Raw genomic sequence first — 16,554 nt, 5'->3', positions numbered from 1 at the left:
CATAGAGGAAAATAATAAACTTAAATAGAACTAGAAAAAACATTAAAAAAATGCATGCCTGGAACAAAAAATTCAAAGTTTAGGGATATGTTGAAAAAGAAAATACCAGAGTGATACCAGGACCCAGAATGGGGGGACATCTTTTTCAACTATTGTACACTGAGTGAAATACAATGGCATTTACCTCAGCCTCATGATAAGTCTTTAGTCAATTGTAGGACTGCAGGCAAAAAAATTCTAAGACTTATGCTACTTTAATGTCAACAATTTGGCAATCAAGAATCTAATAGGAAAAGATCAAAGATTCCTAAAACTTTTTTTTTTGGTGGAATGTAGGGCAAGAAATTTTTAAATGCTACTTTATATTTCAGAATTATAATTGCAGATAATACAAATACTCATTTAAATTCAATGATGTAATTCTTTCACTATAATTTAGGCATTCACATGTGAAGAATTATATTTATTGACAATGTTCCCTGCTCTTTTTAAAATTAAGCTTCTTAAAACATATTGAATGAGGTTACTCTTCACTCATAATATATTTCCATTCACTATCCCACTACCTACATACCAGTTGCTGGGCCTTCCTTGCATATCCAACCTGTTATCCTTTTATCCTTTAACAAGATCCATCTTCTCTTCTCAGTCTAGACTTCCTAATACCCAGGAAACTCAATTCCAATATATATATGCATGTCCTTTATTTGATTTATTTCTATTTTTCAAAGTACATCTAAACTGTTTTCTACAAAGTTTTTCTAAAATCCTTTAATCACCAATTCTTAACTCATTTCATTATATAGTATCTTCTGCACTGAAATATACTTGTTGATCCATTAACCCTTTTAATAAATTGCTCAGTGGAAAGAGGCTGCTGAGCAACATGATATTCTGATTTTAATTAACACAGTTAAGTCAAATTTCCTTTTATTTTGGAATCTCAAAATAATTAAAGGAGGAGTATTATATTTCATGGTATTGTTTATTTATAAACATTATGACCAAGAACCTTAAAATCTTACACTAAGTGTGGAGAAAAGTATGGATATCCAAAACAATTCAAAGGAAAAATCAGTAGCATGGGAGTACTTCTTAAATGTTAAATGTAGAAGATGAACCAAAGATGACCCTTGAAAAAGTGTTAGAAACTGGTAAACTGAGGAAAATGGCAGTCCCAGTAATAGAGGAAAAAAAATATTAAGGCGAGAGTGGTTTGAAAATCAATGTTTTCACTGTTGGATGGTGGACATTTCCAGTAATCAATCACTCATTCAACAATAAACATTTGAGTGAATACAAGGTGATAGAAAGCCCTGTCTGAAGTCTGAGAATCACAAATGTGAACATAAGGCAAGGTCCAAGGCATGTGTGCTCCGTCGTGTCCAACACTTTGCGACCGCATGGACTGTAGCCAGCCAGGCTCCTCCGTCCATGGGATTTCCCAGGCAAGAACCCTGGAGTGGGTTGCCATTTCCTTCTCCAGGGGATCTTCCTGACCCAGGGATTGGACCCACGTCTCTTGCATATTCTGCACTGGCAATCACATTCTTTACTAGCTGAGCCACCAGGAAAGCCCAAGACAAGGTCCAGGCCTTTATGAAATCCACACTTTTCCTAACAATTGCATTCACTTTAACAGAAAGATGCAAGTAGGAAATTATAGCTGGTTCTCAGGAGGGCACTTTTGTAGAATGAGGACAGAAAACCAGACTGGACTCTGAATGAGAGAACAAGACAGAAGAAAGTATTACTTTACGAAAATGTCTAAACTTAGTTTGAAAAATAGGAGAAAATAGGATAAAATCACGGAGAGTAAAACCATTTGGAATGTGCACCCATGTGTGTATGTGTGTGTTTGCGTGTGTGTGTATTGTTGTTGCAGATGCTTATGGAATTATTGGTATCTTCCTCTAAGATGAAAAAAACACTGGTGCAACATAAAAGGCAAAGACAAAGAGCCAGAAGAGTGTTTGTCTACAATGTTAGCAGGGGAAGTGATTTGCTTGAGAGCACACTCTTTAGAATCAGGAGTCAATGGGAGTTAGCGGGTACCAACAAGAGGGATAAGATTTAGAAAAGCCAGTGAGATAGCATTTTCTTTTCCCTCTTAAACTTTATGGTCTTAGTAAGTCAGGCAGTGTAAGCAGAAAAACACACTCCTGTGTATCTCTTCCACACAATACTTCACTTGTGGTCACCGAATGTGTGGGGATTTTCTCCACACCAAGTAATCTTGCAACACCAGTTGGGTGTCCTACGATTTAATTTCAATTCTGACACTAAATACCTGGAGTTTGCATCACAGGTTAAGGGCTTTAGTCCCACAAGACCTCCCCAATCCCCCTTTCAGATACTAATCTCAAGTCTAGATTTTATTGTGCTTTTGGCCCACCAGGTATAAATCAGAGGTTTCCATGACCCACTATTAATGTTCAATTAATTTACTAGAGCAGCTCACAGAACTTAGGAAAACATTTTACCTCCTAGATTTACACTTTATTACAAAAAAGAATGCAACTTGGGGACCGCCAGATGAAGAGATGAAACAGGGCAAGGTACTGGGCAGATAATTTCAAAATTTTATCCAGACACGTTACCTAACAACATATCTACCCATAAATTCTCTGGACCATGTCCTTTGAGTTTTTAAGGAGGCTTCATTACATAGGCATGATTGATTACCTCGTTGACCAGTGATGACTAAACTCTATCTCTGGCCCTCCCTTGGACTGTAACGGAGATAAAACCAGTCAGTCCTAAAGGAAATCAACCCTGAATATTCCTTGGAAGGACTGATGCTGAAGCTGAAGCTCCAATACTTTGGCCAGCTGATGTGAAGAGCCAACTTATTGGAAAAGATCTTGCTCCTGGGAAAGACTGAAGGCAAAAGGAGAAGAGGGAGGCAGAGGATGAGATGGTTAGGTAGCATCACCAACTCAATGGACGTGAATTTGAACAAACTGCGGGAGATGGTAGAGGACAGAGGAGCCTGGCATGTTACAGTTCATGGGGTGCAACAGTCCAAAGAGCTGGACATGACCTAGCATCTGAACAACAACAAGCCCCTCCACCCTACTCAGAGGCAAAGTTGAGGAGTGGAGTGGCTAAAAGTTCCAACTCTCTAATCATGGGTCAGTTCCCCTGGCAAATAGCCGCCACCCTTAGGGGCTTTCCAAAGTGAACTTCCAAATTTCACCTTATTAAGGTAAACTCAACTATGACTGAAAGGGGTTTTTAATGTATAACAAAATACCCTTTATTGCTCTTATCACTTAGGAAATTCCAAGAGTTTTAGGAGTTCTGTGCCATAAATTGGGACCAAGACCAAATATATATTTCTTGCTATAAATCACAATGTCTCAGAGGGAAAATCATCTGTGTAGAATGAGGGAGCAAGGGATAAGATTAAATTTGGGGAAAAGTGGAGATGATAAATAAGTTCTGTTGCAGAATACCCCTAAGAAACTCTGTGATAAATGACTGAGAAGCAAAGACTAAGTTTATTGTAGGTGGCATAGGTTATGGCAGATTTTCCTAGGAAAGTCCCCCTCTCTCTCAAAGACAGCATTTCTTTTTGTAGCTATATGGCATGAATTATAGAATGACAGAAAGAACATGAGAATGAAGTTGAAACTGGAGTTGGATTTGGGAGCCTTAAGTAGAAGTTTGATAACTTGATTAAAAAATTGAAAAAGCTTCTTGGATCTCAGTTTTTACAAAAGGGGGTAAGGTGGATCTCAAAACTTGAAAGCCAGTATATTCTCTTTAGTGTCCCCTCTTCTTGTCTGAGATTGTTACATGCTATAGCTGGTGGGGAAAGGGCTGATTCTATGATGCAAGTTGAGAATAAACAGACAAATATTCCACTAGTGGAATGACTTTTCCAGAACTGAAAGGTAAATACACTCATTCGAAGAAGTAAAAAGAAGTAGCAATTTACCCCAAGGTATAACTTTACAGATTTTCGTTCTGCAATCTGCAGTTCTTTCTGTACATGTTTGAGTGATGGATTCATGGGTATAATCTTTATGTAGAGACCATGCTTTTTATCTCACTGACATACTTTGTGAAAGTATTAAGAGCTGGGAGCTCACATCCGAATTTACAACATAATCCTCTATAATTTAGAAGGTGCCTTATCGTGTGGTCATCACATGGCATTTACAATGTAATCAAGAGAAAAATCAACAAATTCAATCTCACAAACTAAATTAAAAAGGACACATTCACGTTTCCCCTTTATAGCCATGTCAGAGATAGAGAGGATAGGAGGAATTTAAACGCCAGGCATCATAGCTGTCATAGCCATATCTTTCTAGAGTTAGGGAGCTCATTTCTCAAGGCTACAAGTCCATTAACCTTCACAAGAGCAAAAATAAAGCAAAACAATGAAACACTCTGGAGAACTGGCATTGCTTCTAATCTTGCTTATATATCTCACCGTAGGGATTTAACGATGGAACAAAGACCTCTTCTTCCCCAGGCACAAAAATGACACAGACTACCTGAAATAAATATATACAATGCCTCATGGTACATGTTGTAGACATATTTGTGATTTTTCTGAAAAATGAGAGTGAGGTTAGGAAAAGTAACTGATTTCATTCCTGTTGAATCTTTGTCTTACCCAGTGATTTGTTACTGGGAGGGCCAAAGTATCAACCCCATTCATTTTTTAAAGTCTTGGCCTGCTTTTGGTTGCCACTTTACATAGATTCATTCACTGTAAATATCTGGAACTATTAGTTTCCTGATAAATGCATTGTCAGAAAGCCAGAGGTCAATGATAAGATAGGAAGCAAGGAGCGCTTGCTTGTTTTTATACATTTCTGTTTGACTTGGGAGATAATTATAACACAGATTGATGCTCCTATTTTAAACAAGGTAGTAAATCAGAGTAAAATATGGGATTCAGGAAAGCCATTTGCCACATAATTATAATTTCTTAAAATTCCTGCATTCATTGAATATGAGAAGCTGTAATCATGTGATACATAGCAACAACATTACTCATCTGTTTTTTCTCTCATGGAGGACAGTTAAATAAACCTAAGTTACAAGTCTTTAAATATTATTAGTTACAAAGTTTAAATATCACTAACTGAAGCAAAACAAAAGCATATGCTGCTTGATCTGAGATTTACCTTCTAGTGGGAGAGATTACAGATTCAGTAAGGAAGATTAAAATAATGATTAAGTGCACTTGATTAAAAAGTCATGTCTTTTCCACAAATAAACTTTATTTATCACCATGAGACAATGTAATATTATAAGAATTTCATCAGTATAGGAGACTAGAAAGAAATGTGGGAACTAAAGAGGGGTTTAGAAGCAGAAAGAGACACATTTAAACATGGACTCTGCCAGGTGTTATATTCAAAACACCTGTCAACTGGCATGGCAGGGACATGGAGCCGTCAAGTTGGAAGAGTTCCAGCACAGGGATCTAGAGACCTCTCTGCTGCCAGGATTTATCATTCTGGTTGCTGGATTAAGGGAGAGGAAGAAGGGGGACCTGAGGTACTGATATAGTAATGCCTCTAAGGCCAAGATTTATCCCTTGATTGCTAGATTATGGGGGAAGGAAATGGGGGACCTGATATATTGGGTTTAGGGGCCCTCTCAGGGCACTTGAGGAATTAACAAGTACAGATGCATTTCTATGCTCACCTACAGAAGTAACTGGACCTGCTTCTAACCAGTGTGGACAGAAGTATACAATCTTACCCACCAGCAAAGTCATACTCGTGCATACTTGCTGGCTATTAATCCTGATGATATACTACTTTTGTACTTTGGTAGTTTAACTAAATTCCCTGAGTCAGACAAGTGAAAGAAAGTGACGAGTTCCCCGGCTAGTTATTTGGCTGCTTTAAGACCTCTTCTAGCTGATAAAATGTAGTCATCTTTCCTTTCTCATTCCTTCTGACATTCAGTATTCATATCTTCAAAGCAAAGAACAAATCTTGCTTGAGAGCTGGGGGACTTCCATAATTTAAACCAAATGCAGAAAAGAAGCTGAGTTTACATTCAACCCTAACTTCCAGCTCAGGGAGAGTGCCCCTGGGAGCAGACATGAGGGTCTGCAGTTCTGGTTGAAGCCTCCTCAGAGTGCCATCCTTTTTCTTCCTTCCCCCGCTTTCTGGCTCCAATGTTTCTTTGCTTGCATGAAAATTATACAATAATATCTCTGAATTGAATTGCTTGAAATGTATCTCTAATTATGCTATCTTATGGCAACAGTTATGCACAATAAATATCTATCAGCTTAATTTTGCATGAGCTTTGTTGATTTCATTTTATTCATTCATCCTAGTTATCACTGTTGAAAAATGATTGCCTTATTTTAAAGGGATATCACTGGTGAATCTCTGTATATCTACAAAGTGTAACTCTTCTATATGGTTGAGAGAATCACAACTAAAACCCCATCAACAATTCTGGACACCATACTGTTAAAAAAAACCATAATAAATAAAATCACAAAAAGAAGATTTAAAGAGTGATCGAAGATTTATTTGAAGAGTAAATTTACAGGATTTACTAACTGTAAAGAAAAGAGAAATGTTGTGGATGTAAGGAAAAAGTGAGACATTTGTGTGCTTAATTTTTCCACTCTACATTAAAAGCCCTTTGCTTATGATCGGGCACTATAGCTATTCTTTTTGATTAGGAAAAGATTGTCAGAGGAAAATACAGTTGGTGAAATCACCAAAAAATGTATACCTGGAAATTTTTTATATCAGTGATTAAAACTGTTTTCCAGCAAGATCTCTTTTTAACAGTTTCTCCTCAAATTCCATATTTTTAATTTTAAGATACAAATTGTGCCTATTAAATAAACTGGATTTATTTTCTTCTTTTTAATTAACCAGAGAGTTTTAACTGTCTGATCTATACTACTCAGAGCTTCTGGGGAGCATAAAATAACTGATCAACTATACACAGATCTGATAAAATTACAACTATGGTAAAGATATTTATAGCTTTAAATATCCTGTATATGTTCTTCCAAGCTTGAGCCAATGTTCTGTTTAATTCTTGAAAATATGGAAACGTTGCAAGGAGCCCCACAAGTACTATCTCCAGAGCTCCAAATATTAAAAAGCTTTCAAATTGTTAAGCGGTGGATTAAACTAGTTGAAAATCATCTAACAAATATGATTTATTCTCACTCTGAAGAATGAAATTGAGCTAGTTAATGTACCATAACTGTCCAAAAGTGATAGAAGAGAATATCCTTTTCACATCTTTTTCCGCCTGCCCTTTCTTCCACTCTTTTCTGTTGAAACTGTTCCTTGGCTCTGAGATGGCAGGAGAGGAAGCGCCCAGCATGTACTCACCAGCCTGGTTGGTCGTGATGCTGACGGCAGCAAACTGCCTTGGTGGTGAGCTCAGCTCTGACACCCCGTTCACGGCATCGATCTCAAAGGTGTAGTTAGTGTGTGCCAAGAGGTCGGTCACTGTCACCGTGGTGTTGGTGAGTCCAAACTGTCGAGGGAGGAAGCGGACATTTGGACTGCATGGCTCACAGTGTTTTACAGTCCACCCACATTTTTTACATATGATGTTGAAGGTAACATCTTTCCGGCCTCCTGTGTCCAGGGGCCAGCTCCAGTCCAGGATAACCGAGGTCTCGTTTATATTAGATATCACATTTCTCGGTGCAGATGGAGGTCCTGCAAAGTAGTTCAACAAAGATTAATGAGCCTCACGTTGGTTTTCTACTACAAGGGAAATAGATAATTTACAATGGAACTGAAAGAGGTAAATAACCATCTTGTCTTTTATTTTATACTTTTAATTCGTCCTTAGAGGATCTGGGAGATTATAGACACATGGATTCCAGAGGACGGTCCTCCCCAACCTATGAACGGGGGAGTGTGGACTCCAGGTTCAAGATGCATTCACAAAGTCCAAGGAAGGAATCTACTACTAAATTCAATGCCCTTGTGAATAGTTATGAAAATCTTAGTATTAGTTTTATAAATCTTAGTTCTTTTTCCCTGTGACCTATGACCAACACATAACAAGAGGGAACAGAAAAGTAAAAACGCAAATCCCATGCCTATAACCTCCCCTACCCTGTCAAAATAATGCAAGATCTAAAACAAGATATAGATTTTTTTTTTCCTTTCTAGGGGTCCTGTTGTAAGAAGTGATTTAAAAACTAATTCATTCTGTGTGATAAATGTTGCGTTTGTGGTGAGCCAAGCATGAAGAGTGAAGCAGAGAAAGCTTTTAATTTGCACATGGATAACAGAAGGAAATGGGCCAAACGCTAAAAACAAAACAAAACAAAAAAACACAATAAGAAGAAGAAAAAAGTAAATAAAACAAACATGGAGGCATGGGTTGCAGCAAAACTACTCACGGGTACAAGCCATGGATGGAGGGTCTTTGTCTGCTCGGAAGTAATTATTTTCACACCTGCAGTTCACTGAACCATCTTCGTGAGTAGAACTGTGAGGTGGACACTTAGCACACTTCATATTACCGTCTGAAGCCTTGTAGAAACCTGGTCGACAAGCTACAAACAAAATGACTCTTTTAAAATTCTGTGATAAATTCGAAAGTGGATCCTTGAAAATACATCAAACATATTTCAGGAGGCTAGGGCATGCATTTATTATGAATAAAATCCATTTTTTTTTTCCCTCCCAGAAATCACGGAAGCAAATAATGTGGCCCAATATAGTTTCTCCATGTATATGTTTGTACTTGCACCAAATGTTAAGGGGGGAAAAAAAAACCCACAAGAGTTAGATGATTTTGGCACTAGAGTGTGATGAAATTTCCAGTTCATGTTTTCACAGCTTTACTTGGCATTGGACCATTTGTGGAGAAAATAAAGCAAAGCCATGTCATCATGCAGCCATTTCCTTTTTAAACATGATGCAATGTGCACAGACTCTGCTCTGTAGTTAGCACTGTATCACATACCCACTTGTTTTCTAATCAGTTGATGTATAAACAATTTTATGCTCACGCATTGTAAACTGAAGGAAGAAATCATGGCTTTGTCTATATTTTAAGATTCTTAATATATGGATCTCCTGATCTATGACTTTTTTTTCTCTCTTGACGGTGTCATCCCTTAACTTCTCTGGTAATGGCCTAAAATAGAGATTTTAATATATTTCCTAATTTGTATCTCAAATACACAGGGAGGTATAATTTCTATTTAAACTAATATACGTGTGAATATTTACTAGAATAAGGCTTTTTAAAATAATCATGTTATCTTTCTTCCTGGTAGTATCTCTGAATGATGTGTGTTTCTTTCTTTCTTTCTTTTTTTTAGCTCAATGAACTGGTTACCAGATATTGAATTCAGCTGCCCATTTAGAATTCACCATCTCTTTACAACTTTTACAGAAATGTCTCCACTATAGTCTTTTCATTTAATCTGATATAAAATTTAAAATGTACTGTTTCATTTGGTTCATTTTCATAATTGCAGTGAAAACTGAAATCATAGCGAAAATCCTAACAAAAATCCCTTGACATTCCTTTGAAGAAGAAATTCAGGATCTTTAGCTTTAATTTCTTCTAGATTATCTTTGGAAGCCAGTAATTTCTTAAGTCTCTAAAACTCAATTTAAAAGCTACACTGAGATTTGATGGCTTAAAGCACTTAGAGAATAGACCCTATAGACTATCTTTATGATTGAATTCCAAATTGTTAATATCAACTTCATATTGTGAATAACAGGTTATTTACCTTTAAATAAAACCTGTATGAATAAATCTTAACTTTTATAATCACTAAATGCATATTGAAAGATAACATACTGTATAATAGTGTATCTTCGTACTGAACACTTCTTGGGAGATAGCACTGCCGAGGAAAATACATTGACAAGGCAAAAAATTAGAATAACTTAAAATAATAGTCCTTGGGTAGAGAAGATCCCCTGGAGAGGAAATGGCAACCTACTCCAGTATTCTTGCTTGGAGAATCCCATGGACAGAGGAGCCTGGTGGGCTACAGTCCACGGGGTCAGACATGACTTAGCAATTAAACAACAAACAACAAAATGACAGTAATCATTAACCCAGTCTTACTGTTTTCAAATTCCTACTAAGAATGGCTACTCTAGGATCATATTCCATTAAATTGAATAACTTTTGGTTCTATATTGAGAGCCACTCAAATAGGGAGGCCTGGCGTGCTGCGATTTATGGGGTCACAAAGAGTCGGACACAACTGAGTGACTGAACTGACCTGAACTGAACCAAACTTGAGTGAGTGAAGTGAAAGTTGCTCAGTTGTATCCAACCTTTTGTGATCCCATGGACTATACAGTCCATGGAAATCTCCATGCCAGAACACTGGAGTGGGTAGCCTTTCCGTTCTCCAGGGGATCTTCCCAAGCCAGGGATCAAACCCAGGTCTCCCACATTGCAGGTGGATTCTTTACCAGCTGAGTCACAAAAGAAGCCTTAACCAAACTTAGATTAGGATTTTAAAGTTTGAACATTGTCCTTAAACACTGATTAGGAAGGTCCCCTCATATCTCGTGTCATATTGCCTCAGGGGGAAATGATATAAAGTCTAAACAAATTATGCATTTAACTTCTGGTTTCAATTTAGCTCATCACTGAGTGCCTTTGAATTTGCAAAGAGGGCATTGCTGAGTCTCTAAAAGATTAAGTTGCAGTGTTCCAACGTACTTTGTTGTTTTGTTTGCTTGTAAATTTATCTCTTTGTTTTTGTTTGAGTCTTTTATGGTTTTTACAACATTTAGCATAAAGGTATTCACCAAACACTCAATCATTTTTTGTTAATATTATAAATGGCTATGTATGTGATACTTAAAGACAAGACAAGACAGTCATATAATCACTTCTTAGCTACAGCACCACAACACAGAATTTCTGGTAGTATTGAAAGTAGCTAGTTATTAAGCCTAGAAGTTAAGAATATAACTTGAGCTAATAACCAGACTTGATCTAATTTTGAGTAATTAATAACCTTGGAGATGAGAACAGTAAAATTAGGGTAGGTAAGATGTGTTAGTCGCTCAGTCATGTCTGATTCTTTGCGACCCCATGGGCTGTAGCCCACCAGGCTCCTCTGTCCATGGAATTCTCTGGGCAAGAATACTGGACTGGGGTGCCATTCCTTTCTCCAGGGGATATTCCCGCCCCAGGGATGAAACCCGGGATGCCTGCATTGCAGGTAGATGCTTTACCATCTGAGCCAATGCAGTTTAATAAATATCTGTCAGTCATTAACTTTTGTCCAGGCTCCTTCTTAGTCTTGAAGATACTAACTTTGTATCCCTAATTTTGTCCCTTCCAAAAATGCCTTTGCTGTGTGAAAGCAGGCAACAGAAATTTACAGAACACAGGTCACCTGGAGCAAGTATTTCATTCTGATTGAGCTGTTGGAAGAAACACACAGAAGAAATCCCATTTGAGAAAGATTATGAAAAGACAGTAGGAGTTGGCCTATAAGAAGCATGATTAAATACACAAATGGATCACAACATGAAAAGATAAACTCTTAAGTAGAGGAACATGGTGGGCACAGTTGGTTAAGTACTCTGTATCCCAATCCTGTTTTCTGATTGTTAACAGAATCCTGGTTTTGTTGAGAACTGCATTCTGCCAAGTACTCCCTAGCTCAGATTTCATTGCAAATTGGGGTGGATGGCCAAAGTTATGGTCAAAGAGATGGCTAAAGAGATACAAACAGAAATCTGACGAAAGCTTTCAGTTTCTTTTCTAGCAAGATGATTCAGATGCACTGAAACCACTCAATCTGCATTATTCTAACTTTGATTATGGGCATAATGGTTACAGGAGACACTACCTTATAAGCCAAGAAACTTAGAGAGATGTATACCCTGCTTTTGCTTGCCAAGCAAGCACCAATCTCAAGATTTCTTATAATGTCTGAAAAGGAACACCCTGTTTTTTGTCACTGTGGTCAAGCTTTCTTTGTCTTGCAGCAGAAAGCATTTGTAAATGATAAAAAAAGACAAAGAGAATTCAGTTGAGATGTATTAATTATACAGAATCATAGCTTAATGGAACTAAAAAGATCCTAAGAAAGCACAATGGTCAATCTCTGTGTTTTACATCTGAAAATCCAGGGTGTTTGGTGGCACAGTAAGGGACAGACTCTACTCTCCATCTTCTGGAACATGGTAGCTACCTGGATTTAATAAGTGATAGGATTTAATCATCTATTTACAGATATTCATTGAAGGATAACTCTATCCTGAGTACAAAGATAGGTTCTACAGTAACAACCTAAATGTAGATACTTTTTCTCTTTATGAAGAACTTTCAAATGTACCATCTCAATTGAATCACACAAGAGTTCTATTGAAATAATCAAGGTAGATATTAATCTTATTTTACAGAATAAACAAATGAAGCGCAAACAGAAATAATAGCATGCCCAAGATATAAAAGAAATTCAATGATAGGCTGAACAAGCAAGACAAATCTGCTTTTAATTTTACGTAAATCACTCATTAAAGCAAATTATTTTCTGATCAATTTAGGCTGGTGGTACGACATTGGAGAACAGTCATCTAAAAAATTTAATGCAGAACATTTAGTTAAACAAATGCAAGTCTTTTGTCATATATTGCTAGTAAGACCTCATTTCAGAAAGGCAGATGTTCTCTTGTTCTCCAGGATTTTCTATCTAATTGAAGTATAACATTACTATGGGAGGTGAGCAATTGTACTTTTGATGAAAGGGCAGATATTGACTGCCAACTTTAAGAACATGGTGACCCACAATATTTGGGAGGCATACAGGTAAATTTTCCTTTTCTTGATACAAACAGAATCTCTAAATTCTTCACTCAGGTTGTTCAGCAAATTTGAGAGTATGACTGAAAGGTTTATATTCACTAATAAAATTATTATACTGGTAAGAACCATTACCTTTAAATTTATAAGGGGAAATTCTTTATATAATATACTTACTTCAAACTTTTTCCCTCCCTTGTAATAAATTCACCTGTGCTTGAATACCTATCTTTCTATTAAACTTTCTTCATTCCTAAATCCTCATGGAAAAATTTGAAATTACCTCTAAAGGGGGTAAATACTTATGTTTTATTATCTTTGCTTATGGTAGGGAAAACAATGATTGTAATTTAAAAGTATCTCCTTTTCTCCCTTGAATGTAAAATTGCTAATGCAACAATGTGCACGTTTCTCCCATTATGTATTACTTTAGAAACTGAGAAGGTTCAGTATTCAAAAAAATAAAACCCAGGTAAGAAGTGGTGGTGATAGTTGTGGTTTAGTCACTAAGTTTTGTCTGATTCTTTGCAACCCCATGGACTCTAGTTCGCTAGGCTCCTCTGTCCATGGGATTTCCAAGGCAAGAATACAGGAGTGGGTTGCCATTTCCTTCCCCGGGGGATCTTCCTGACCCAGGAAAGAACCTGTGTCTCTTGCATCACAGGCGGATTCTTTACCACTGAGCCACCACGTAGAAATAAGAAATGGAAAGAAGAAAGTAGGTATGTTAACGTGTTTTATTTACCTTTCTTATTCAAAGGACGTCTTGGTCAACTTATTACAGAATATCGAAGAACAGAGTACACACAATAATGGTAAGTTAATGGTAAAAAAATTAATATGAATTCAGATTTATCCAACTTTAAGTTTTAAATTTAAAAAAAATAAAAAAATAAAAACTTCTGAGATATGCCGCTTTCCTGGTGGCTCAGAGGTTACAACATCTCCATGGAATGCAGGAGACTCAGGTTCAATCCCTGGGTCAGGAAGATCCCCTGGAGAAGGAAATGGCAACCCACTCCAGTATTCTTGCTGGAGAATCCCAAGGAGGGAGGAGCCTGGTAGAGTACAGTTCATGGGATCGCAAAGAGTCGGTCACGACTGAGCGACTTCACTTTCACTTTTCTGTATATAGTTAAGGCTTTCCCTGTGTTGGCCAGCTACTAAAGTAACACTTAACTGAAGTGGAAATACACATATTCAAAGCCTGCTGCCAAAATGACAGAAACCTGATTTACATTTTCTCTCAGATAACCCAGTAGTACATGTTCTTGTTAGTCAAACACGGCTAAAATTATTCATAGATTTCTGCCTCAGGGTAGTAAAAAACCAAAGAGTGATTAAACAGTGTAAGATCTTTTAAGTTGAGGCAAACTGCTGACCTTTTATTTTCTTGTCCCAAAGATGTTTGATCTCCTTGTTGTAATGGAAATTTTCGAACTAGGTAATTGTGGGCAGGAAACCTTGGCTTTGATGAAGCAAAGTTGGATGATCCATGAAACTAAATTAATCATTAAAAATGGGAGATAGTACCTTCTCAAATCCTACTGGATATCATCATGGATTTACCAGGAATCAGGCTTGTTCAGATAATGTTTGGATTTCATTTATTTACTTTCTAAAAACAAACATGTATTGATCTCTTAAGATGACCTAGACATTCTACGGTGTCCAGTCACAGTGATAAAATTCACAATCCTAGCTTTAAAGAGGAGACCTATTAATTCCACACAGCACTATTGTTTTAGAAATGGGTCTTCTCACTTGAGAATTAAAGAGTGTAAGTGCTAAGACACTTTGTAACACAACATTTTTGTTATTTTCACTAAGAAACTCCCTGATTTCATGCCTCTATATCCCAACACTTCTGGGTCTTTTCAGCAATCTTTCAGTAAGACCACTAGACTGGGAAAGAGGAAATGTAGGTTTTAATCTAGTCTTTTCTTCTCAATAGGTATTATCTCAAAGTTACTGACCAGGCATCTCCAATTTTGATGAGGTAGTTGGGATGGTCACTTCCTCTTCTCAAATAAGTTGGAAATTCCATTTTTAGTAATTTATTATCTGTTCCCAGGTTAAACCCTGAGCAATATGTAGACAAGATTTCCTATTCATTTTACATGCCCAGTGTCTAGCGTATTGCCTATCAGCTAGTTGTTGGTGAAATACATTTTTAAGTAAATAATTAACTTGCAAACAATTGTCCTCTCTGGACTTCAATTCCTTTATTTATCAAATGATGGGTATTAACTATCTTCTAAAAACTCTTCAGGTGAGACACTTTAAAAGGTTAATACTTCACATACCAAAATTTATAGGATTCCTAGAACTTCCTAGTTAGGAAAAAACACAAAAAGAACAAAGTGAAAGAGTTAATTCTTAGGTTAATAAGGATTTTGGGGCCCTCAGGTGGAATGGGTCCAGGGCCATCGAGGAGGAGAAAGGGGTCTAGGGCTCATTAGGAGGAGAAAAGGACAAACTTTTTTTTCTACATTGCTTTGTCTTTGTCACATAAGAAGTTTTTTCTTAACCTCTGAGTTGTTATAACAGTCTTTAAGACTAACTTTCTTTAAGCCCAGAGCTAATGATTAGGCAACAAAGCAACCAACTTGCTCAAGGGTATGCTTTTCTTTAAGCTCTGTTCAGTTCAGTCACTCAGTTGTGTCAAACTCTGTGTGACCCCATGGACTGCAGCACGCCAGGCTTCCCTATCCACCACCAACTCATGGAGCTTACTAAAACTCATGTCCATTGAATTGGAGATGCCATCCAACCATCTCATTCTGTTGTCCTCTTCAGCTGCCTTCAATCTTTCCCAGCATGAGGGTCATTTCCAATGAGTCAGTTCTTTGCATAAGATGGCCAAAGTATTGGAGTTTCAGCTTCAGCAACAATCCTTCCAGTGAATATTCAGGACTGATTTCCTTTAGGATGGACTGGTTGGATCTCCTTGCAGTCCAAGAGACTCTCAAGAGTCTACTACAACACCACAGTTCAAAAGCATCAATTCTTTGAAGCTCTGCTTTCTTTGTAGTCCAACTCTCACATCCATACATGATTAGTGGAAAAACTAGGTTTGACTAGATGGACCTTTGTTGGCAAAGTAACGTCTCTGCTTTATAATATGCTGTCTAGGTTGGCCACAGCTTTTCCTCCAAGGAGCAAGTGTCTTTTAATTTCATCTGCAGTGATTTGGGAACCCCCCAAAATAAAGTCTGTCACTGTATCCATTGTTTCCCCATCTATTTGTCATGAAGTGATGGGATCGGATGCCATGATCTTAGTTTTCTTTTCCAGTCCTGTGGCAACTGCTGAGTTTTCCAAATTTGCTGGCATATTGAGTGCAGCATGTTCACAGCATCATCTTTTAGGATTTGAAATAGGTCAACTGGAATTCCATCACCTCCTCTAGCTTGTTCATAGGGATGCTTTCTAAGGCCCATTTGACCTCAGACTGCAGGATATCTGGCTCTAGGTGAGTGATCACACCATTGTGATTATCTGGGTCATTAAGATCCTTTTTTGTATAGTTCTTCTGTGTATTCTTGCCACCTCTTCTTAATATCCTCTGCTTCTGTCAGGTCCATACTGTTTCTGTCCTTTATCGTGCCCATCTTTGCATTAAAATTTCCCTTGGTTTCTCTGATTTTCTTGAAGAGATCTCTAGTCTTTCCCATTCTATTGTTTTCCTCTATTTCTTTGCATTGTTCACTGAGGAAGGCTTTCTTATCTCTCCTTGCTTTTCTTTGGAACTCTGCATTCAAATGGGAATAT

The 16,554-nt window shown here is 37.4% G+C and overlaps 1 protein-coding gene across 4 annotated transcripts in view; it reads right to left on the bottom strand.

Moving 5' to 3' along the window:
* EPHA3 (EPH receptor A3) overlaps positions 1-16,554 on the bottom strand; it is a 389,454-nt gene that overhangs the window by 125,475 nt on the left and 247,425 nt on the right. For all 4 annotated transcript variants that reach the window (XM_043892614.1, XM_043892612.1, XM_043892611.1 and 1 more), the window contains 2 exons: positions 8,378-8,533; positions 7,347-7,682 (listed from right to left, as the gene is read on the bottom strand). In XM_043892614.1, the coding sequence (XP_043748549.1) occupies positions 7,347-7,682; positions 8,378-8,533 (492 nt within the window). The remainder of the gene's footprint in view (positions 1-7,346; positions 7,683-8,377; positions 8,534-16,554) is intronic.

Source organism: Cervus elaphus, chromosome 31 (assembly GCF_910594005.1).
Source record: "Cervus elaphus chromosome 31, mCerEla1.1, whole genome shotgun sequence".
Lineage (NCBI taxonomy): Eukaryota > Metazoa > Chordata > Mammalia > Artiodactyla > Cervidae > Cervus > Cervus elaphus.
This window is presented reverse-complemented; position numbering and strand designations above follow the sequence as displayed.